Source organism: Trachurus japonicus, chromosome 13 (genome assembly GCF_045865225.1).
Source record: "Trachurus japonicus isolate A0001 chromosome 13, Traja_1.0".
NCBI classification, from domain to species: Eukaryota; Metazoa; Chordata; class Actinopteri; order Carangiformes; family Carangidae; genus Trachurus; species Trachurus japonicus.
The window spans coordinates 33,873,127-33,896,195 of NC_140919.1; the positions used below are offsets into that span (position 1 = coordinate 33,873,127).

At 41.3% G+C, this 23,069-nt stretch overlaps 1 protein-coding gene across 19 annotated transcripts in view; it reads right to left on the reverse strand.

Annotated features, from left to right (window-relative positions):
* Positions 1–3,188: 3,188 nt before the first annotated feature.
* Positions 3,189–23,069, reverse strand: part of synrg (synergin, gamma) — a 36,495-nt gene continuing 16,614 nt past the window's right edge. For 10 of the 19 annotated variants that reach the window (XM_085796123.1, XM_085796121.1, XM_085796117.1 and 7 more), the window contains 10 exons: positions 20,980–21,948; positions 14,366–14,917; positions 12,176–12,339; positions 11,962–12,015; positions 11,450–11,546; positions 10,950–11,098; positions 10,106–10,216; positions 9,936–9,974; positions 6,451–6,483; positions 3,189–4,288 (listed from right to left, as the gene is read on the reverse strand). In XM_085796123.1, the coding sequence (XP_085652249.1) occupies positions 4,157–4,288; positions 6,451–6,483; positions 9,936–9,974; positions 10,106–10,216; positions 10,950–11,098; positions 11,450–11,546; positions 11,962–12,015; positions 12,176–12,339; positions 14,366–14,917; positions 20,980–21,948 (2,300 nt within the window). In that variant the 3' untranslated portion in view covers positions 3,189–4,156. The remainder of the gene's footprint in view (positions 4,289–6,450; positions 6,484–9,935; positions 9,975–10,105; positions 10,217–10,949; positions 11,099–11,449; positions 11,547–11,961; positions 12,016–12,175; positions 12,340–14,365; positions 14,918–20,979; positions 21,949–23,069) is intronic. The other 9 variants (XM_085796125.1, XM_085796120.1, XM_085796119.1 and 6 more) reach the window with 3 other exon arrangements.

Consider the following 23,069-nt stretch of genomic DNA (forward strand, 5'->3'; position numbering starts at 1 on the left):
ATTAATAATTACACACTTGTACATATGGTTTTGAATGTAGGACCTTTACTTATAACAGAGATTTTTTACTTATACTTATAGGCATACATCTTCATTGACAACAGCATAAAAACAGAAATAAGAGGGTGAAAGCAGTCCCACAGCAGACCGAGGATCATCTGAAGCACAATAGGAGACCTTGGCTGATATGATTTAGACTGTAGTGAAACGACTCATTGTTCCTCAGTGAACGGCTGACTGAGTGTGTCGTCTCGGTGGTGTGGTGTGTGGTAACACTGGAACAGTGACTCATCTGTCCGTCGCCTTTGAAGCCTCAGCTGTCTGAACTGATTGATAGAACAGACACTGAGGCAAAGGACTGCAAGTCATGAAGCTGTATTCAATTTTTACACAACATCTCAGCAGTGAAAGCGAATAATGGAGAAAATGAGGCATTGCAAATCTAGCCTACTTAACTGTCAGATGTTGGTCATTTGTTTTAACTAATGGTTGAACTATGGCAAGTTAGTGCTAAAGGATAACTCTGTTGTTGTTCCATAATTTTGTTGTTCATGGATCAAATGAAAAGACCAAAATCAATAGCTGTGAAACTGGATTACCAACTGGGCAACTGCCCAAGGTCTAAAAGCCTCAGGTGTAAAAATGCTTCCATTTTTTCTGAGTAAAGAAACGGCCTATTTTCGTGGCCTAAAAGAGGTTTTACCTGAAAAAAAAATACACAGTTCCATTGTTCGCTATAATATAATTTTTTCCAGCCCCTCAAAGTGCAGGAAAAACGCAGTTTTTATTTGGAGCTAACCAACTGCTGATCGGCGGGCGCTAACCCTGGGCGGAGGGGTATGTGAGTTGGTTAGTTGGCCGCGAAAATAGGCCGTTTCTTTGGGTCCATTCACAACAATGTATGTTGTAAATCTCTGGGCAGGGCTATTATGGGCTGGCGTTGCTAACGGGAGGAGTGCAGAGAGTCTTCTACTGCAATCAAAGTACTTAGGGGCTATTTGTAGATCATACAACCCCACTTTAAAAAAAATGCTACTATCCCTTTAACACATAGGCAAGCTCATATTATTCTATCATTGTAGTTTAGGGATCAATATCTGTCTGAGTCATGGCTGCCATATTTTTAAGGCACTTATGTGACTGAATTAATTTGCATATGTGGCTAACGTCACGTAACAGTAACAGTTGTTTAGTTGCAAGTCTAGAACAATGACTGTATGAATGTATAAAGAGGGACGTCTCTATAACAACTGCATTATAAACAGTGAAAACCCCAAAAAGTCTACTAATGTGGAAAACTATTGAATATTCACATTTCAGAATGATTTTTGTTTAAAAGATATTAATCAGTTATCATGTTGCAAGAAATATTTGATTTCAGTTCAGTTACTCTATTGATTCTTCTAAAAAAAATCATCTATTAGTCAGAAAACTTTGAAAATCTGTGAGGCAGAGGTTGATGTCTCGTTTTTTCGAACTGGCAGTCTAAAACTATAATTCAGTCATATAAAACAAACATATTTGTCAGTTTTACTTGATAAACAACAACCAAATCATTGGTGGTTAAGTTCATGTAATGCACAAAGGACACTTGATATTTTTCAGCTCTTCCCTGTAAACATTAAAACAGCTGCTTTTGCTTTTTGCACCATCCTTTTTGAGCATCTGTGGGTAAATGGAAATATTGGAGGAAATAAAGCAGAAAGCAACTCTATTTACAAGAGTGAAGACAATCAGCACGGCTTAATGTGCAGGAGCAGCTGTTTTTAATGAATAATGAATAATGTGATTGACCATGGCCATGAAAGAGCAGCAGTCGATACGGCACAGAATCACTCAAATCTCACTCCCTCCCTGAGCGATCATTTCAGCACAGCATCTCAGACAATAGATGTGAAGATGACAGGTTCAGGAAAGTGAGAGACTGTCTGCAATTCAAATTACACAGCCTTATTCAGTAATTGATTTCAGCATTTGTAATTTTCTGTAATCCCGGTGTTCACCGTGAGAGGAGGGGAATTCATTTTCTGCAGGAAATGAATTAGGGAACATTGAGAGATAAAATGTTGGAGAACACACCTGAACATAAGTGTGAGGACGATAATGAGACTGGTTTCACAGAGCCCCCAGACATCTCACTCGATTGGCTGAGCTCGGCTGCCAGTGATGGCTCTGTAGGCTTGTCGAAGGAGAATTTATTCCATTTTGTTACAAAGTGATGGAGATGAGGCCTCTCTGGCTGCAGAGAAAGTACATTATTGAGTAAAACGACTGAGGAAAAATGTGCCGAAACATTCATGCATTTGGAAGAGGAAGCTCCCGGGGAAGTAGAGAGAATAAGATCAAAAGTGAAGCAAATGACTGTCTCATTTTAAAGCTGTAGTTTGTACTTGAACAGAAATTCGCGATGACTTAATCCAGGAAACTGCTACTAATACTTTGAAATGCAAAAAGTACATTGCTGATTTTAAAGCATGCTCTAGGAACATTTTACATTTTGGAAAATACGCTTATTTCCTTCCTTGCCAAGAGCTGGAAATATGAGGGGGAAAAAAATCCACCCGCAGCTCTGCTGAAGCTCCCTGACATGACATACTGTATCTCATTTACTTGTTTCACACAAAATCCAGAAGTGTAAAAACAACAACTGCATTTAAGATATGGAGGCTCCTCATTTTAATTGCAATGGTTGATTTTGTCATCTGCAACTAAAAGTTTACCAGCTGTTAGCTGAGCTAATGCTAAAACTGTGGACCTTTTGGACTTGGTCCAAGTTTAATCTAAAGCTCCTTTCCACTGGTCATAAAACCCATTAAGTCAACTGGTAGAAAAAGGGTCAATCTGCATTTATTGGCAGGTTTAACCCTGTTTCAAAACCTACTTACAGCTGAGCTGACTGATTTAGATGAAACAGAACATAATTTTAATTAAAAAGGCGACGCCTTATTATATTTACAACAAACCATTTAGAAAACATGGAAGAGGAATAGCATATATTTATTTATATATTGTTAGTGTTTCCTGCTTAACTTCAAGAGGACATACACATCATTTATCTCTTCTTTACATTTTATCATTTTTGAGTTTGGAAAAGTGATGTTAAAACTACACGTGCTTCAACACATACAGAAATCCAACCAGTTGCAAACCAACCCTGTCTGATCAATAGAATAATCGGTGACACACTTTAGGCTATGCATATTTATTTACATCACATTCACATTACAGTTACAATTGCATTGCTACAGCAACACGCTGTCAAATACAAAAAGTGCTGCTGCAATTTTAGTTCAGAATCACAGTCAACTTCTTCTGGGCTTTTAGCTCTGGTTGCACACAACGCCAAGACAGAAAAAAACACAACCATTAACAATGTTTCCTTCATTCCCCAAATCACATCAACCCCCCGCAAAAATACCTATAAAATACTATTTAAATACGCCCTCCGACAGTGCAAAAGACATTCAGAGCAGTTAATTCAACACAATTCATAAAAAGGTAGATATCTGCCCTCCAGCACGGCAGTAATGGTTTGAATGTTAAAGATTTTTGAGACGATATTAAAACCAAAACAGCCACAGAGTTTCATCAAACAGACCTGCCCAACAAATGTAATTCAAGTACGATAATAGGCTCATGATTCAACAGCTCTGGTTCAGTGGGAATGAAGAGAGTCATGAATAAAATTCATCACAAATAGACGAGAAGCAACAAGTGACATTAAAAACCCAAGATGTTTACAGAAGTCCTCTGCCAGTCCATTTAATGATATTGCACATCTAATAATTTAAATAATAGTGACAATTTAGTATTCACCTTTTTCTGCAGTGGAGATAATTTGTTAAAGCATCATTTGTGATAGATTTAAATCTTACCAACAGTATACAGTTGACCTTCATGATTTAAGTGATTTACATGGACAAATAATGACAATACAATGGATGGTAAATATTTAGAGAATTTAAAACAAACTAACAGATGGATAGGAACACAGCCTGAGTGATAGAATATAAAAAAACGAATAAATACAGAGGGATCCAGTGACTTTAAACCTTCTTCTTTTGCTCTCAGTCCAAGGTGAGAGCCTCTGTTGTTCCTCCTCCTATCTGATGTTGATTAGCCTGTGTCTTGTTACCATGGCAGCTGTAGCAAAAGCTCAGAGCAGGTCAGGCAGGATGAGGCCCGGGGGTTTGGGCTCCACACAGTTAATCCAGAAATTGGCGCAGCTGGCGTGGTACTGGTGGCCTCCGTACAGCAGCTTGAAGTTGTCCGTCTCCGAGTTGAACGCCTGTCAGAGTGGAAGGGTGAAATATTAGAAATCTGAGTCACAGAGACAGTAAAGCCATGTGCACACAGGGGGCAGAGGGATAGATATGGATGTCATCTATCTTATGTCTGCACCTAAAGTCAGACAGTCTCACTATCACATTTTCCCTGACCGTATAAAAATTCAGTAAAAAAGTGCAATGGTTTGGAAAAATAAAACTAAAAGCATGTAAAAACCAACCTGCATTGACTATTAGTTCAGGTTACCTGTAGCTGGTGAGATCTTTTCTCACACACATGGTCTTACGATATCTGCTGGGAACGACTCTGAAAGACTCTTACTTTGTTATTTGTTAACAATGGCCTGTATGAAATTGAGTTATTGTACAAGGTAAGGAAGCCTCAAAAAATCCACTGCACTGAAGGTACAAATCTCCATCTACTGATGTATGAGCCGAATTCTGAGAGCATCTAAAGTGTCTAAATAAATCTCGACTTCACAAAAAAAGCTGAATGTCTACTTTTTTTTTCTGAAGAATGCAATCATATCTGAATTCAAAGCAGGAGGATCCTACATGCGGTGACACATTTACAAAGTTGGAGAGACTGGTAGAGGCAAGACAGCCTCCTTAGTATTCCTGTGATTGTGGTGTAATAAATAAATGTACAACACGAAAGAGACAAAGAGAGCTGAGAGGTACAGTGTATGCATTCAAATGGCAAAAGTGATTAATATCTGAATCTTAAAAGGATGGTGCGAGGTGGTGCTACAGCAGCAAAACAATTCTCTAAAAGGCTGGATGCTGTAGATTAGCTTATTATCTATTATTGTCTCTGGTATTTAATTTATTATATATTAGTGATGACTGGGTTTCACCATCTTTAAGAAGATTAATAATCTAAAAGAACTCGAAGTCTGAACATATCCAAACTCTGGTCATTTTATATCTTAAAACTGGCAAGAACCAGTTCTGTGAGGAAGTTTAGACCATGTGCCGCTGTACTATTGTTTGACCAAGGATTAAAGCTGGAGCTCTGTCCATGATTGGCTACATTCTGTGCTAGATAATATGCAGCAAGTCAATTATTTGGCCCGAGACAAAAGGGCAACATGAATCTCCACTCTGACAGAACATGTTTTCAGCCTCTTGCTTCGTAATAAGATCTGCTTTTGTGCATGATTTTTTTTTCTTGAACTTATTGTTTAAACTTTAATGTCTCTCCCACGTTCCATCTGAACGCACCGTGCTGTCCAGGAAATGAAATATGGTGATCTGGCCGCCATTTGAGCTCCGTGATGCCAGTTTGGATTTTTTTTTTTTTTTTTTATCAGGGCCCAGCTGTAGGGCTGTGTTTGCAATCGGAAGATGCTAATGTGTATGATGTGCACAGTTTAAGAGTTTGCATCCCTGGTGAAATACTGGAGCTGAAGCCAGAGAGAGGAATGAGTCATGTGCAGTGAATCATAGCCTCCCACACAGAAGGAGAGGGGAGACGCATGCAGAAAGCAACAACTGCGTACAAAAAAAAAAAAAGGAAGAAGAAACGACCACAACACACCATTAAGCCAAAAACATTTCCACCTGCCCAAGTCTGTAGCTCAGCTGGATCCGAACGGCTTTCTCACAGAAACTGAATGACACATTTCCACTCTGCTTTTTCTCACACACTCAGATTTCACAAGCAGATACATTTCCTCTTAGAGCTCTTTTGTGCCCTGGCCTACTTGTTTCCACAAACCTGCACTTAGGACTGCCAACTCTGGGAATGCTGGAGGGAGAGGATGCAAAATGAAAGGGTGGTCACACAATGACACACTGTAACACCTCCTGCTCTCACTGCAGAGCCTCTTCCCTCTCCGACTCTCCAGCTTCTCTTAGACTTCTCCGGCATGGTGCTGAATAGCGGCTAATTTAGTCTTTTTTAACGAGACTGATGCCGTACATTATTAAACCTTTAAGCCTCTGGGAGCTCCACGCTAAAACAGGGATAAGAGTATTCATGCTGGTCAGATAAAACAGTGACTAATTCTCCTGACCTTTGTAGCTGCATGTAAAGGTTAGGGATTCTGACTGAGCATCTACCTGGTTAGATAATGTTACCATCTACCCCTGTATCTGCACTGCTTTTCTACACTGTTTATTATTTCTGAAAAATAATAAAAATAAATGGAGGCATAATTACCCTTGACCTCCTGTCACTGTCTTTAGTCAATGCCTGTAAGCATAAGAGGAGTCAGCATGTTGAGGCGTATTCATGCGATGCTCAGAGTGAAGGAAAATGTGCACAGAATGAGCAGCAAGCAGCAAACCCAGAGATCGGCTGTGTCACCAGGACAGAGCACCCTGTTAGCAGCGTGTTTGTGGGCGAAAACATGAAAGAAGCATGAAGTTATCACCCCGAAGGCTCCTACACATTCTCTATCTCACTATTCAAGAGATTTGATCTTGATTCATCTGAAATATTGATTTACGATTAAATTCCGGTGCGGGGGCTGATGATAACAGTCTGTCACAGTTCAGACAAATCGTGGCTGTGGACAGACGCAGACAAGCTGCCATTACTGCGATGGAACTTCATTTGTTGACCCATGATGAATAACACTGTGATGTGAATGGGTTTTATTGTTAAGTGATTTGAACAAGGAATAAGTCCAGAGCATCCTGTAGCATGGTAACATGTTGATTATACTAAAGGGAATGAGGCAGAACAATTAAGCTGATTAAGTGACTGGTCAACTGACAGAGAAATATGTTTTCAGCCTCTCAAGACAATTGTTAGAAATCAGCAAATTAAACAATAATGATAATGACCACTAGTTGTAGCCATGGTTACAATATACCACAACACGTTGTCCAGTTTGAAGAGGTAAAACTCTTTGATTCAGAACTGAAATGATAAGTGGACGAATTACTTGATTGGTATAAACTTAATTGTGAACTATTTTCATAAATGAATAATTACTTAGAAATTCAGCAAAAAAAAAAAAAAAAAAGACCTAAACAAACTGCTTTAGTTTTGGCTCCAAATGTTTTCTATTTCAGTGATACATCAAGTAACTTTGGATTTTGGGTTGTTGGTCTCATGACTGTCAACTTTGAACATCTCTGCTTCACTGTCAGTGTCAATATTGTGCTTAATTCTCTCCATGCAGTAATGGCAGCGTGGCCACTGAAATCGTTTGTAGCTAAAGAAAAATATTTGTTACAGGGACAAATAGTCAAAACTTGTATGTGTTTTTATCTTTTTACTTTTAAGCTTATTTTGACATGCACTTTCAATCCCCAGACTGTTTTTAGGCCTGGTAGCATCCTAGTAAGTTCTTGTCTCATTGTGTAGGAACCCTGCTAAGTTGAGCCACAATATGCATGCTGTGACGGAGATGGGAAACCTAACAACAGATTTATGAAGTAAAATGTTAAGGAGGCGGGAGCCTTCACAGAGCAGACCATGAGTGTTTAGATCTAAATTCAAATCAGCAGCGCTGTCAAAGCCACACAGGCTCAATAATCAATCCAAATCCTTGAGGCACTTCAGAAACCTGCTCTAATATAAATAGCCAGGAATGCTAAATTATTCAACTTATAATCCTTTCCAGTGCTTCTGCCTGTAATTGCTCAAATTAGCATTTATCGTTTAGCGGAGGAGCTGGAGCATCATTAGCTGAAATAGTAGCACTTATGATAAAACTTGTAACTGCTGTCGCCGCCTGAGTCACAATCTGAGATGAGATAAAGCTGCTGCCGGTCGCCCATACCTGTCACCTAACCTGAGGAGAAAACAGACACCCACCCACAATACTGGTCCAACAGCAACAAAGTGTGGCTGAGAACGTTTGTGGACAATTTCAACCATGGCTAAATATGACAATATGATTTTTTGGGGGCCTTATTTATATCAACAAATGGTAAAAAAAAAAAAAAAATTGAACGAATCATTTGAAAGGTTAAAATTCACAGCATGAATTGAACAGGAGCCATTACGTTGTCAAGCACTTTTCATATTTCTTTGATGGCACATCAACAACTCCACCCTCTGTACCTTTGGTTGAAAAACAAATCAGTGCCTCTTCACTAAAGGACAATGCAACAATCAGTGCTGTCTGCTGAAGCCAAAGCCGTTTTTTCACTTCATTATACTCTGAGGGTTTGCTATTCTCCACTTGGCTTTTATGCATTCTTACCAGTGTGGCTCTGACAAAAATGTAATTAAAAGATGGGTTATTAATCTCATGCTAGTGGCACAGAGACAAAATAAAACTGCATTAATTTCAGCCCGTCTGTATGCACACACGAGTGAGAGGTGAGCGAGAGAGTGTGTTTGTTTGTCGAGGTCTATTATCAGCTGTACTCCCTGCTTATGACTAATGTGTGAGCCACATCTGCTCGCAGCCTAGATGCCTCTCAGTCAGCCATATCTTGCCTGGACCATCCATCTGGCTCTGGCTGAGCAGCAGAGGGAACGCGAGAAACAATCTGTGCCACCATCCTGCCCTCTAAACCGCAGGGTCTGAGAGAACCATTAATGGCCCACGTCGATGAAAATCACAGCCGCCGTGGGCGAGGAGGTAGACATACAGCAATTCTGCGCATTGTGCCCCAGTCAGAGTTAATAACTGAACAGTTATCAGAAACACCGATGGTTGTTAGATGAAAGTTACAAGGTGAGCAGTTACCTCCACACAGAGGCGACAGAATAGAGAATGAAACCCTTTCAAGACAAAGTGATGACATTGTGACCCTGAAGAACCAATCCCAGAGTGCAAAGACCCACCCTGAGGCGCCAAAGTGACAACTCTTCTCTCTCACTTATTTCAAGAGCACACATTATTATCCTTAGACATTTTTTTTTGTCATCCATCAGTATAAAAGCATCACGACAAAGATAACCTAAACTGACAGTTTGTTCAACCTCCACCTCCACCAACAGTGATTGCCCAATAATAGCTTAGCAACTATAACGAAGCAGAACACATCTGTCTTAGTCTATCTACTGTGTTGTGTTTGCTGCTGGATCGTAAGCTATCCTGGATGCTATCAGAGTTTAAACTGAACTTAGTGCCTTTATCCTCCTCTTTAAGGATTAGAGGAAACTTACACTCCAGCCAATCTTTCCTGAATGAGGGTTAGGTCGACCAAACACATTGGTTTGCTCTCATCCCTACAATTCTTTCCTCTTCGTGTTAAAACTGTTGGGAGAGGAGTGCCAAGCTCTAGGCAGCAATACAAGCGCTATTCTTTTTATTTATGAGTCCCTGACATCATCACCTGAAGATGTTTATTTCTTGACTAGTACTATATCACGTCAGGTATGTATCCCTCAACAACATAGAAACGTTTTAAACGGTCAGCTGGAGAACAGAAGTTACCACGAATTATAAGTGGTAAATCTGACACAGTTTTCATTGGAAACTGCATAGAAACTGTGAGTAAATGAAAATCCTGACTAATAATAACTCTGGTTGGTGGGGCTTAGGCACATGTCTGATGCGTTCTATCTGTTACTGTATGTTTCTAGGCAGACAACTGTGAGAGAGAAGCAGCAGAAAAGACATAAATCCTGTCACTTTGGCCCCCCACTGGGTCCGTCGGTAAGAGGAGAATAGGACCCCAAGGCCCCTGGCAGGAAAGAGTGGAATGAGATTTGGTTGACAGTTGACTGTCTCATACTCGTTTAAACAGACGTCCAATAGTGCTTTCTTCTTTGTTCTGCAAAATGTTTCAAAGTCAAAGAAATGTCAGTTGTCGTCCGCTGCGGATGAACACGTCAACATTTATATAAAAATTGCATCCACTAACAGTAATTCTGTGGGTGTGTGCGTATGTATGTGTACACAAACCTTGCTGCGAGCATCAACATTAAGCAGACACACCCCACAAGCCAACTCCTTGGCATTTTTGATGCCGTGCCTCAGAATGCAGGAGGAGAAATCCAGGGAGCTTTCATCAGGCTACACACACACACACACAAGACAAACACACAAACACATACACAATTTTACTTCCTGCTACAGAGGAAAATGTAGTCATTTTTATTCTTATACTAACACCAGCGAGAACAAGTCTGCTTACAGTGATCTCAGAGCAGAGCATCAGCAATTTCTTATTAAGCCTTCGCTGAACTTCTACAAAGCAGAGTAAAAACAAACAATACCAGCTCATATCCTTATTCTTAAAAGAAATAAAAAATAAAATACCTGCCTACTTCAATTAAACAGTAGCTCTTTTTGTGTGTGTTTTATCTTGGGCACTTTGAAAGCAATATTCCCCCTCTGCTGACTCTGTGGATGAGGACAGCCCTTCACCTACCTGTTTCTGTGTTACAGACACTGGCAGACAGCTGGATAAATAAATCTATACCGTCCCTGTCAACCCTGTTGATCTGAACACTGGCCTATCAAAAGACTCCAGCTACATTGCATCCAAATCAATGGATCATTGATTTTAACCTAATGGACCCAACAATACTGGATTCACTAACATTTCATTATGTTATTGGCAGGCTTTTTATTGTGATTGACCTTCACTGCTCTATTACCATGGGTGTTTTCCTACCTGCACTTGGGCCTGCAAAACATGTCTGGGTGATGACAGAAGCAGTGGAAGCAGCTGCATGCATAAATAATATGTGCTTTATAACTGTCCTGTGGTCTGGCAGGTTTATGATTTTGGAGAGTATCTTACAGCGAGCTTGGCCAACGACATGAAGCCCATGAGGTTGTTCCACACGCGGCTGATGTCCTTCAGCTGCTGCTGCAGCTTCTCAGAGCTCACTGCTGTGGCCTTGATGCCCAGCTCCACACGCCTGGTGACGCGGTACACCTCCACCACACCTGACAAGAAAAAACAAACATGTTTTGTTGCGCTTTTCGTTCCAATTTCAAAAGGCACGCTGTGCTCAGTCCCTTCTTGTGACATGTTTGCCACTCATAGCTCATTAAAAGCCAACAAACACAATAAGGGAGCAGGACCTTGTCAGACCAGGCAGAGATAAGCCATCACACCGCAGCTCGTTTTAATCTCGTCCTCTTTGCACCTCTGTCCTTCAGAAGGTGTAAGGCCACACACAGGGTTCTTTAACAGCCTCTTCTTCACACTATACAGCTAGCACGGGCTTTCTTATAGTGCTGTGTGTGCATGAGTGTGTGTGTGTGTGTGTGTGTGTGTGGTTTGCAATTCCTCACCTAGCAGGTACTCCATGCCCTGAGCAGACTGGATGACCTCGGTGCAGACAGACGAGCTGCTGATGCTGTTCAGGGTGTTGTTAGCTTTGGTGATGACCTTAATGTGGGAATACAGGCAATTAGAGTGTTTTTTATCTTCATAATCACCATTATCATACAAGGTGATCAAATATGTTGCACCTCACACCTCTTGCCTCAACTGATACAAAATAGTTGTGAGCTAAGAGAAAGCTGCTCTTATTCTCTGGAACAGATAACATCAAAATGACTATTTCTGTTGATTTGTTTTAAACTTGAGTCAAAAGAAAACATATACGTATTGTCTTGCCTACTGCTGTTCAATTAAGCTGTTACTTTTAACATTTTTGAGGCTTAAGTAAAGATTGCAAAAAAAACAATTCTCCAAAGTATAATTGATATGAAAAATGTCCTTTCAGTGCCTTTTGATTTTCTTAATTATTCTACTACTTGTATAGTCCCTCTATCAATCAGGTCAGATACAGAACACAAACCTCCAGAGCACTTTCCAGGCACCTCTGCCACTCGTATCCGTAGCGCTCGCTCTCCTGCAACAACACGGCAAAAGATTTTTTTTTCTCAAATGAACACAAAGGCAAACCAGAACGCAACACAACAGAGGTAATGTTCCCAGAGTACTGCGCTGAAATCTGATGGTTATTAACCAGCAGCAAACATGTGGTAGAGTCATCACCGTGCCCTCCTCACCTCCACCTCCCCAGTCAGGTCCTTGTACTTGTCTCTGATGACAGGCAGAGCGGGTTTCTCATTCAGGGTGTTGGATCGGTCTCTGAAGGGCTGCTCTGGAGCCGGAGACGGGGGCGAGCGCCCAATCTCCTTCTCGCCCAAGCTGTGACTGCGTTTGTGGGAGCCTGAGGCGATGACAGGAGAGAAGAAGAGTAGAGGGAGATAAATAATGTTAGAGAGAACCACAAACAACTCCTTTTTTTGTACTTTTTCAATTCCACAACCTGTGGTGATGACTCATTTTGAGATATGCACCTGTTTGTTTGCAACCATTATACTTTCATTCTGTTGCAGCTAATTCCTACTGGACAAGGACAGCATGAGTAAATACTTAATTTGTGACAAACCATAATTACATACAGACACAAATACGCTGGTATGAATTATTCATAGGGACTCACGCATGCACAGTTCCTGGCACAGCACCACAACAAACACCACCAGGTACAAACATACACATTACTTTTCCAGTGGGTCTGCCAGTTAGTGTGTGTGTGTGTGTGTGTGTGTGTGTGTGTGTGTGTGTGTGTGTATTGTCCAGACACAGGTAATCCTCCACACATGCTCTTGCACCACCACCCATAGAGACATGCGTCATCCTCCACATAACCCCCCCCCTCCCCAAAGCCCCACAATGATCAGATTACTGTTCCACTGGCTGAAGAGGAATAAGTAAAGTCCTCTTCTTCACACAAATTAAATCTAGCACAGGGAGATAAATCTACGGGGCAAACAGGCTTTTATCACAGTGCAGGAAACGCTGATAAATTATTTGTGGAACATAACACCAGAAAACAGTGGTTAAAAATGAACAGCCTTTAAGTGGATACGGCTAATTTCTGCTCATGGATTTGTTGCCTTCTGCTGATCTATCTCACCAGTCAGCAGCGCTGTCATCTCAACACTGCCATCTAATGTCTGACAGCTTTATTGCAGACACTGATGGGCACTACAGTGTGGGGGGAGAGGAGGGTGTTGATCCATTTTAGGGTAAAATATATGAAGTGGGCCAGGGGACTCGGGTATTTAAATAAAAACATGTCAGGATTGATGACATTTACATATAAACATCACATGTTAGTGCTGCAACTATTCCTCAATGTTATTTCCATCTAGAAAATTAGTGAGATTGGCTATACATTTTTTCTCAAGCAAAACTGCAAATTCTCACATTCTTGCTACACAAAAATGAGGATTTTCTGGTTTTCTCCATTTTATATCGAGGTGGATTTAATACATTTAAATTCTGAAGGGTTTATCAAATGAACCAATTGGAGGATGTGATTCCCTGCACTGCCACGGGCATAGGTGTCATTATGTAGCTTCATCATCTTCATCGTCTTGAGCATCATGTGGCCACAAAATGAAGTGGGTTGGGTCAAGAGTGTAGAATTAGTGCATGTCAATGTAAAACATGGTTTTCTTGTTTCCAAAAGGGGGTGCTATGAGTGACACTGAATATTAGCATATAGAGGCGTTCAGGATGGGACTCTTATCATATCCAGACATTTTTAAGCTGTTTCCATGAAATATGTGGGAGGGAGAGCTGTTTGCAGCGCCACAGTGGCCACTCCCATTGATGGACAGATTCATAACTTTTAATCACAAAGGTCTTGTAGACCACAAATGATGTAGGTCACCAAATACGAAGTATCGGACAAAATCCATTGGAGGAGTTTTTTCAAACATGAACAAAAATATTTTCAAATATTTTCTGAAATACGAGGAGTGGAAAACCGCAAAATTTGAACATTCAAATCAAAATGGCCAACTTCCTGTTGTGTTTAGGGTGTGGGTTCTTGAGGCTTTTCCGTGTGTCTTGACATGACTCACACGAGGGGCTTAATTTTACAAAACTTTGAGGGGGCGCTATTGAGCCAATTTGCCCCACCTATATCCAACGACCTTATAATCTGTTAATTTTCATGTGTGCAAAGTTTCATGCATTTTTGAGCATGGAAAAGCCCCCACAAATGCGGGCCCTAATGAGGAGTACAGTTTCAATATATTTTACAATGACTAACACGGAGAAAAACAAAAGGTCTTCGCATTTCAGACACAGCAACCAAAGTTGTTTCATGTTTTTGCATTTAAAAACAATCATGAAAATAACCATCACTTGGACTCAAAAACATGATGACTGCGACTCACCTTGGACAGACAGGTCAAAGGTCGCCAGTTCGTTCTTGATCATCTCCTCACTGGACTTGACCTTGGCCTGAGTGCTGGCTTTGAGGAAGTCAGACTTGCCAAACTTAGGCTTGTCTCCCTGGAAGGCGCCAAACTCATCCGAGGCCTCGCTTTGGTTTCCCTCAGAGCCAGCCTCCGCGGTGGCAGCTGGTGAGTCCGACTTTTCAGAAACAGTACTTGCAAAATCTCCGAAGTCGTCCTCATCGTCGACGCCGCCCCGGTCACCTGCGCCGAAGTCAGCGAAGGCTTCAAACTTGTCATCTGTGGATGAGCCGTCTTCTGTGGGGAGGGAGGCAGTGATCTTTGCTAAGGAGCTGCTGGGGATGCTCTCAGTGCTGCCAGCCGTCAGCTCCTTTGTCTGTGCCTGGACTAAGGAGGGGAGGGAAGCTCCTTCTAAGACCTGTGGCTTTCTGACCTCACTGGGCAGATATTCCTCCCTTTCTGACCAGTCATAGCTGGTCAAGGTGCTGATGGCCGATGTCCCAAAGGGGTCAAATTTCATGTCGTCTCCTTCTGCAATGACAACACAAACATACCAGTGGTTCCTAGGAAGAGCACAGTTGCTGTCATGATAGGAGCTGGATTATCACTAACTATGTCACTTGTCTATGCTTCATGTGTTATCTCTTTTCTTCTAGTGGTAGAACGGAGCTGGGAATCTCAGAGGGTCAGTTCACCCAAGGACTTTTTCTCTTTACCTCTAGCAGTGTCTAGCCATGCAGATAGTCTTAGTTTTATTTGTGCCCATTTGATTTCTGTCTCCAGCCCAACATGGCATGGAGGTGAACGAAATGTTGTTTTCATTTTTCACTTATGCTCAAAGTGTTGAACATGTTATGACCACAAACACACATACATTCACATACTAATTACTAACTACTGTTAATTTCATTGATCAGAGAGAATTGATTGGGAACTAATTCATTACTGCAGACATTTAAAAGCAAAAATACCAAATATTTACTTTGAGATCAATGTATTGTTCAGTATCCCCTCGCCATATTTTGTGCTTTTAAGATGTGAAAAAAATGCTGCAATTAGCTGCCATTCATGGATTTTGTTATTCCACACAATCATGATAGAAGCTGCTGATTAATTAATGTTGTTGTAACACTAAGACATACTATGTTAGACTCGGCTTGTCACGATACCAGAATTTCAGGAGTCGATACCAATACCAGTGAATTTCCACAATTCTCGATACTCATTTGAAACCATGGTAAAAAAAAAACATGCACACTGTGCTTCAAAAACTTCTTAAACTGCACAGAATTTTAAAATGAAAATGATAATTAGTTAATTTTTCAGCTTGTCCGGTTCGAGTTCACACACGTTTGCTTTCCAAACGCCACACAACTGGCAGAGCGTCTGCTGACCAGAAAAAGACGCATTGGTACGTCATGTTTACATGACTCGACTTGTGTTTTACATGACTTGTGGCGTACACCGGGCGGTTGGAGCGGATCAAGGTCCAGCCGTGTTCACATAACAAGCTGACCGCACCAGAGTTCGACTGTAGCTACACAGAGACCACATGCTCAGACTCATGAGTGTATACCGCCCGTTTTAGTTCTGACAGGAACTGGCACGGCCCGCTGACGGCAAAAAAAGAGGCACGTACCGACGTATTTCTTGGGTGTTGGCATCGACTCATGATCTCATGGCAACCCTTACACATCCTCAGCCCACATTTTTGTGAATTGTGTTTGGTAAATAGGCTCAAGCAGGGTAGAAGAGTTGTTTTGATGTCTGAGCTGAATCATGTTTATGAAATGAAAATCACTGCCATCATTTCACTCGAACGCAGTGAACATGAAAACTGCTTGTTTTGTACTGGACAGTTCCTCTGTTCTGCTCTAAGTGGTGACAAACAGCTTTAACAAAAGCCTAACTATACTCAGAGCTGATCTCTTTATGCAACCTGAAGGATTTTGTCTCCTGACAGCAACATTAATAAAAGATATTTCCTGTCACTACCTCTGCTCTGTTTCTTACACTGCGTCGTGCTGTTTGTGATCAGTTTCTTTATGACTAACGCTAACTGACAGATCTTTACAGCCTTCACACATTTGTCAACACTTTAGTATTCAGGTCTCCCTCTCAGTTTCTCTCACACACACACTTACAAGCACACAAATCGTCTTTGTTCAACCCTTCTTATTTTGCATGACAAAACCCTTAGATACACAAAGCAATTTGTGAAATTGACAAGGATCTAGTGCTGTAAGCCTCGTGACATTAGATCACTTTACAGCCTCTCAAGAAAGGAATGGAGAAAATAAGACGGTACGCATTTCAGCAATACCAACAGTAATATTTATTACGACAACATGAGTAGAGAGAAAGAGAGAAAGGTCACAAAGTACTGTGAAATAGGTCTATCATTACAAGAGGTTTGTCAAACTAACACTTGTTAAATTAGATTTCAGTCATTTAGAATACAAGGGCATGCAGAATCAGGAGAAAAGGAAGAAAACAAACAGCGAGAAGGTAAAACAAAGATAATCCGAGGATATAGAAGCAGAAACCAGAATGAGAAGGCACATTCACAGACTAAAATCAGTTATTCTGGGGAGATGACAAACTTTGCTTTAATGTTAGGATGTAAAGCAACAGGTGTTTTTTGTTTTTTGTTTTTTGTTTTTTTGGAAAAGAGATTTAAGTACAGAACACTTGAAAAGCCAGGTTGAAAAGATATTTCAAAGAACAAGCTCAAGGCAGGAGGCATCAACCCTTTGAGGACCTGAGGGGAGAATTTGGTGAAGAAGGTTTTGCACAAACTGCATTTAGAAGCAGCGTCTAGCCACAACCTAGGAGGCTCTTTTTATGCAATTAGTCAATTATGAAATAGGATTAAGTCCTGGTGCTCATGCTAACAGAAAATTAAGGGGAGGAGATCACAATATCTGCATTACTTTGCATGTAAACATGTGAAGTGATCTTGTTCAAGCACTCAAAGGGTTACAGAAAACAAAGAGGGCCACCCTTACACCTGACATCCCAGAAAGGGCCTTAATTACATCCAATCACAGATGCAGAAACAGATTTAAAGAGACAGTATCCTTTTTCTCTTGCTACAGTGATTGTTTGTCAAAAGCAGGCTAATGTGCACAAACTCTTGTGATCCCGAACTTATAACACGTCATTATTTTCTCAAGACAGCAATGTCCACATTAGAACATTACCCTAAAATACTTGAATAAACATATCAGTCTTACTAAATACTGTAGGCTACATTTAATTTACAGAATTGGCAAATCACAAGATCAGGGAGCCTTCCTAGTCTCAAAATAAGAGCTCATATTCCTGTAATAAAAATACACTATTAAATCTGTATGTATACATTTTTCCTCTGATAAAAACAACTTGTAGTCCTGTTATGCATAAAATGGTTATCTTGTATTACGTTCTTGTCAATTTCACAAATTGAAAAGGCAGGCACACTGCAGCAAAAAGCAAGGCAGGAAGGGTAACACTAACTTCATTGTGTTCTCAGAGAGCCAGACCATAGAGCCACACATGATAAATTCATGCTGCAATATCAGAGAGATAACGGTATAAAAGAAATAAATAAAAGTAAGATCATAGATTCCTTTTGTGCGCCAGACTCAAAAGGAACCTTGCAAAAGAAATACTGTCTCTTTAAGATTATCGATGTAAGTTCAGAAACACAGTGCAAAGCGTGGTGAGGCGCTCAAACTGCTCGGCCTGCTACACTTTTAACGACAGGTGTGTCCCAGAGCTCTCTGAGAACAAGAACAGCAGAAAAGTGTGAAAGGGAAATATGGAGCAGCGTAAAAGCTTTTAGGAATGTGTCAATGTTAAACTGGGCACTGTCTCTGCCCAATCAGCAGGAGCCTAAGTGTTTAGCTGCATTTCCATGGACTATTTGTTTGAACACATCGTTTTCCTCTCTGTACAGAGAGGCCTGTTTGGGTTCAACCAAAATCTGACCACTGTACAGAAACTGATATAAGGCAATGGGGATGTTTTACATTTATGATTTCCTCTATTCAAGGAAATTAATATAGATTCCTTGGTTGAACTGATATGGTAGCATTACAGGGTGATTGAACTGATAAATAACTGATATCTTGAGATACTTTAACATCCATGCAGACATGTGAAGGCATGACTTGTCAGGTGAGGACCTTGTCAACTTGTACATATTTCGCAAAAAACCATTCAAAATTGTCAAATAAAGTTTAAAAATGAAAGGCATAAACATCTGAGTTGCAAGGTTTCCATTTGACAAAGATTGAAACGCAGTCTCTGGTTACATGAGGAGTTGGTCTTGAATGTTTTCTGTGAAACATGAGCCGTGACATGGAAGGTGAGGTGCTTGATGAATAAATGATGAGCAGTGGAGAGAGGAGGAGACGGGAGCACTGACATGGACGTTACCTGATTATTACGGAAATTAGTTGGATTTCCTTTTAAATAAACGGCCCAACAACAAGTTTTAGGTAAACCTTAACTCCACTTACATGGATGTGAGGTAGGGGAGAAAAAGCTGATACACGATTATGGAAAAGTCTTGTAATAAGAGGGCCGGATGAAATAATACTGCATTACAAGTCGGAAAATACTGCAGGGTAATACAATAGCTGACGCGCTCACATTCAAAACACAAAAATTGTACTGCATCCAGCTCTAATGCACCTAACATCTCAGCTGCTTTTGTGACAAAATATTGTAGCTCTATTTGAAAATAGCTTGTTTGCTGTTTCTGCATGCAGAACTTCCTAGTCACGGTACTATTTCATTTTTAGCTACTCAAAAGCATATTATCTGGGGCGCAATCGGCACAAACCAGATGCTTAAATAGTTAAAAACAAATGTGAATGATGGCTTACAGATTATGCCTTTGGTAAACTGCAGCCTATTGTGCAAAACCTGTGATTAAAATAAACAAGAGGATCATCACTGTTAAACCCTCCTGTACTCGTCTGTATTCAATTCAGCCTTTCTGTTTGTGTTGCAAGACACATCAGTAACACACACACACATACACGCGCGCGCACACACACACACACGTATGCACGCACACACAGACTGGCCTGTGGAGACAAAAGGTACACTGAAGGGACGGAAAAAGTCTGCGCTGCAGCGTGGACACAACAAACAGGGAGCTTATCCGAGTCACGCAGACAACAGCTGGGGACTTTATCTACAAACTCTGACTGCCAACACATCAAGACCAGAGGGCTGTTCCATCGAGCTCGCTTAGCTCAAAGTCTGGCTTAAATGGCCAAGTCTCGCTTATTCTAGTGAGAGTTCAGTTCCGTCAACGTGGCTAACATAATCTCCGCCTCGGTAACGTATCTCCGCCTCGGTAACCATGGAAACATGGTTCTGGCTAAGCCTGACACTTCGACCTAAGCTCCGACTTTCCGTTCCATCAACCTGAGCCTCAACTCCGTTCCATCAAAGTGGTTAACACGAATGCCAGCCTTGTAACCATGGTGACTTATGCTGCCGGGCAATCCTGGTCTGGAGCAAGACAGTTCTGCCGGTGCTTTGACACACTCTCCCTCATGTAATAATAAAATGATATGATATAAAATATTGAAATTCATTACAAAAAAAAAAACGCTAAGGAGCTGAAACGTTAACTAGCCGATTAAAAAAATAAGATAAAATAAGGTACACCAATACAGATAAAATTAAACTAATAAATAAATGAATTGAATTTGTATTTATTTAGGTCATAGGCTAAATGAATTAAATGTTAATAGGTGTCACTATCTACGTTCACTTTGTACCTTTGATGATGATTAAAAGTATCTTTTTGGACTTTTAGACCTTTATTTCAAGAGGGCAGGTGGAGAGAGAGAGGAAACAAGGAGTGAGCGGAACACACAGGAAAGGACCAGCGGGGGATTCGAACTCGGACTCACTGCGGGGAGGACTAAAACACTCTGCAGCATCCGCTCTACCCAATGAGCTATGAGACACACCTAGATCAATGGTTCACAAAATGCTAAAATAGAAGGAACTTTGTGTCATAATTAGTGTCAAGTGGAGCCAGCTGATCTCGTTTGATGGAACGGGTCGGGGTTTGGTTTGGAGTTCGCCCTAATTCAAGGATCAAGATTAAACCATAGTCTGGATTTTCTTAGAGACTTTGATGAAACACCCCCGATGCACTCATTTGTACATAAACAGAGATATGGGCCCTTTCTGTCACTACAATAACAATTATAATCATCATAATCATAATGTATGCAAAGAATGAGGGAGGGGAATGTGGAAATAAAAGAGGAATTAAGATTAAAATAAATACATAAATAAATAAATATATAAATAAATATGTAAATAAATAAATAAATAAATATGTTGAGATGGAATGAAATGTAGAATGAAAGATATGATGCAACTAATATGATATGTTACTCATGTAGTGTTATGTCTGTCTTCTGTATTTGAGCAAATTAAACTCATCATTTGCCCTTTGACCCCTTGTCTGGTGGTCATAAGTGGGCACTGAGGAGGAGAGGCCGCTGCTGGCCCTGGAATTAATACTGTGTGTAACCAGACAGGGCCTCACCAGAGCAAACGCACTAGTTCCTCACCTGTAGCAGGGGGCTGGTGGGCGGAGAGACCTGGCAAATCCAGAGAGCTGTCCGACATCACGTGCTTCAGGTCTCCTGAAGCCAGGTCGCCCATGTCCGACAGCTTCATGTCCAGCTGCACCGAGAGTGCGTCCTCAGAGTCGTCCTTTCCCACACTGCTGCCCCCGATGGACGGGAGGTCGAGCGACTTGACGGAAGCAGAGTCCTCTTTGCCCTGTTTGAAAGCGGCCACCTTGTCCACCAGGGTCTTCTCCGAAGCCCCGAGCGCCGTGCAGAACTTTGAAGACTGAAAGTCGGCAAAGTCGTCCGTGTCGCTCTTGAGGGAAGAGAAGGAGCCGCCGCCGCTCTCCTTGGTGTCATCGCTGGCGAGACCTCCTTCCAGAGACAGCTGCTTGAATATGTCGTATTTGTCTGTGCTCTGCTGAGGCCGCTGCTGGGTGGAGGTCTCCCCTTGGACACCCGCACTACTTTCCCCTTTAGGCTCCCCACCAGAACTGCCAAACGCCATGAAGTCTGCAAAGTCGTCCTGAGGCGCGGCTGCGGCGCCACCTGCTGCTGAAGCTTGCGTGGCATCAGAGGAGGAGCCAAAGAGGGCAAAGTCACCAAAATCATCTGCCCCCGCCCCCGGGGGTTTGGCTCCACCTGGTAGGAGCACTAAAGAGGGGGGCACAGACACAGAGGGGAAGGTGGGTTTTGTCTCGGTGGGGGCGGGAACAGAGGGAGCTATAGAAGAGAAAAGGTCCAGGTCGGCCATGTTTAGAGGGTTTTTGGGCTGAGAAAGAGACACTGCTGGCTGCTGTTGCTGTGGTAGTTGTTGTAGAGATTGAGAGTTTGGGAAAGCAGAGGAGAAGGCAGGCTGGAAGATTTTGGCCTGTTCTGAAGGGTCTAGGGGAGAGACGCTGTCGGCGGTTTTAAAGTCTGTGAAGCCATCATCAGCGCTGACAGACTTGAAATCTGCAAATACTTCCCCTGTGAACCAGAGATAACAACTTAAGATCAGTGAAAAAACATTTAACATGGCAGGCAGATCTAATGGGATATCAGACAAAAAAATCCTCTGCGACAGCCACGATTCTGTCACTTTACATTCCTACAAGGAAGGAAGCGGGTGGATTAGTTTGCCTCGGCTGCATCGTGAATGCTCATGGTAAACTCCCAGCCATCAGATGAGCTGTGGGCTGCAGAGTGAACACAGAACGGCAAACATCACTGCACAACACAAATAAATCTTAAAACTAATTTGTCCCCACTACCATGCAGTCAACTGTTCAAAATGGGACAGAATATAATTGAGTTTTCTGCAAAACAAATCTCCATCTTAAAATGTTAACTTCTCCTTCATGTCTTACATGTGAAGCTGGTTTTTAAAAGACAGATTTGACTTGTGAGTCAATTTTCAACAATGTTTTTTTAGAAAGATTACATTAAAGATTAATTAAAATTACTGGTTAAGATGGATATTTTTGTAATGAGAAACCTCATATATACACTAAAATTATAGCAGAATTATTTGTCTTTTTATGTCAAAATGATGCTACATGACAGTGATAAAAAAATAAAATAAATAAAAACACACAGAAAAAATTCAGAATGCACTGCGTTTCGGCAGTTGTTAATCCACTGTGGTATGCATGGACTAAAATAGAGAGTCTGTTCACACTGCTAGTGTGCAGCGGAGAAAAATAACTAATGGGCTCATTAAGGAGATGGAGTCTGACAATGCCAAGGAAAGGTCACTGCAAAGCATGACTTACTGGAGTTGTAAGAGACGTCCCCATCGGAAACTGTTCTAATGAAACAGGGACGGGAAACACACTTATATCAACACTGCAGACTTGCAAAACAAGATAGGGTGTAAATATGGAACAATACTAACATGTCATTATAGTGGTCTGACAGCTTTACCCAAGTTTAAATTAAATGTTTAATTAGAGGGAATCTAAAAGTAATGGCACTCTCTTCACAATAAATGTTTGTTTCCTGAGGAGGTTGTAATATCATTTTTGTTCCTCTAGCCACTTGCTTACAGGGACCATCTCAGAGCCCAATCTTTGTTGTTTGGTCAAAAGGAAAAAAGGAGGTAAAAAAAC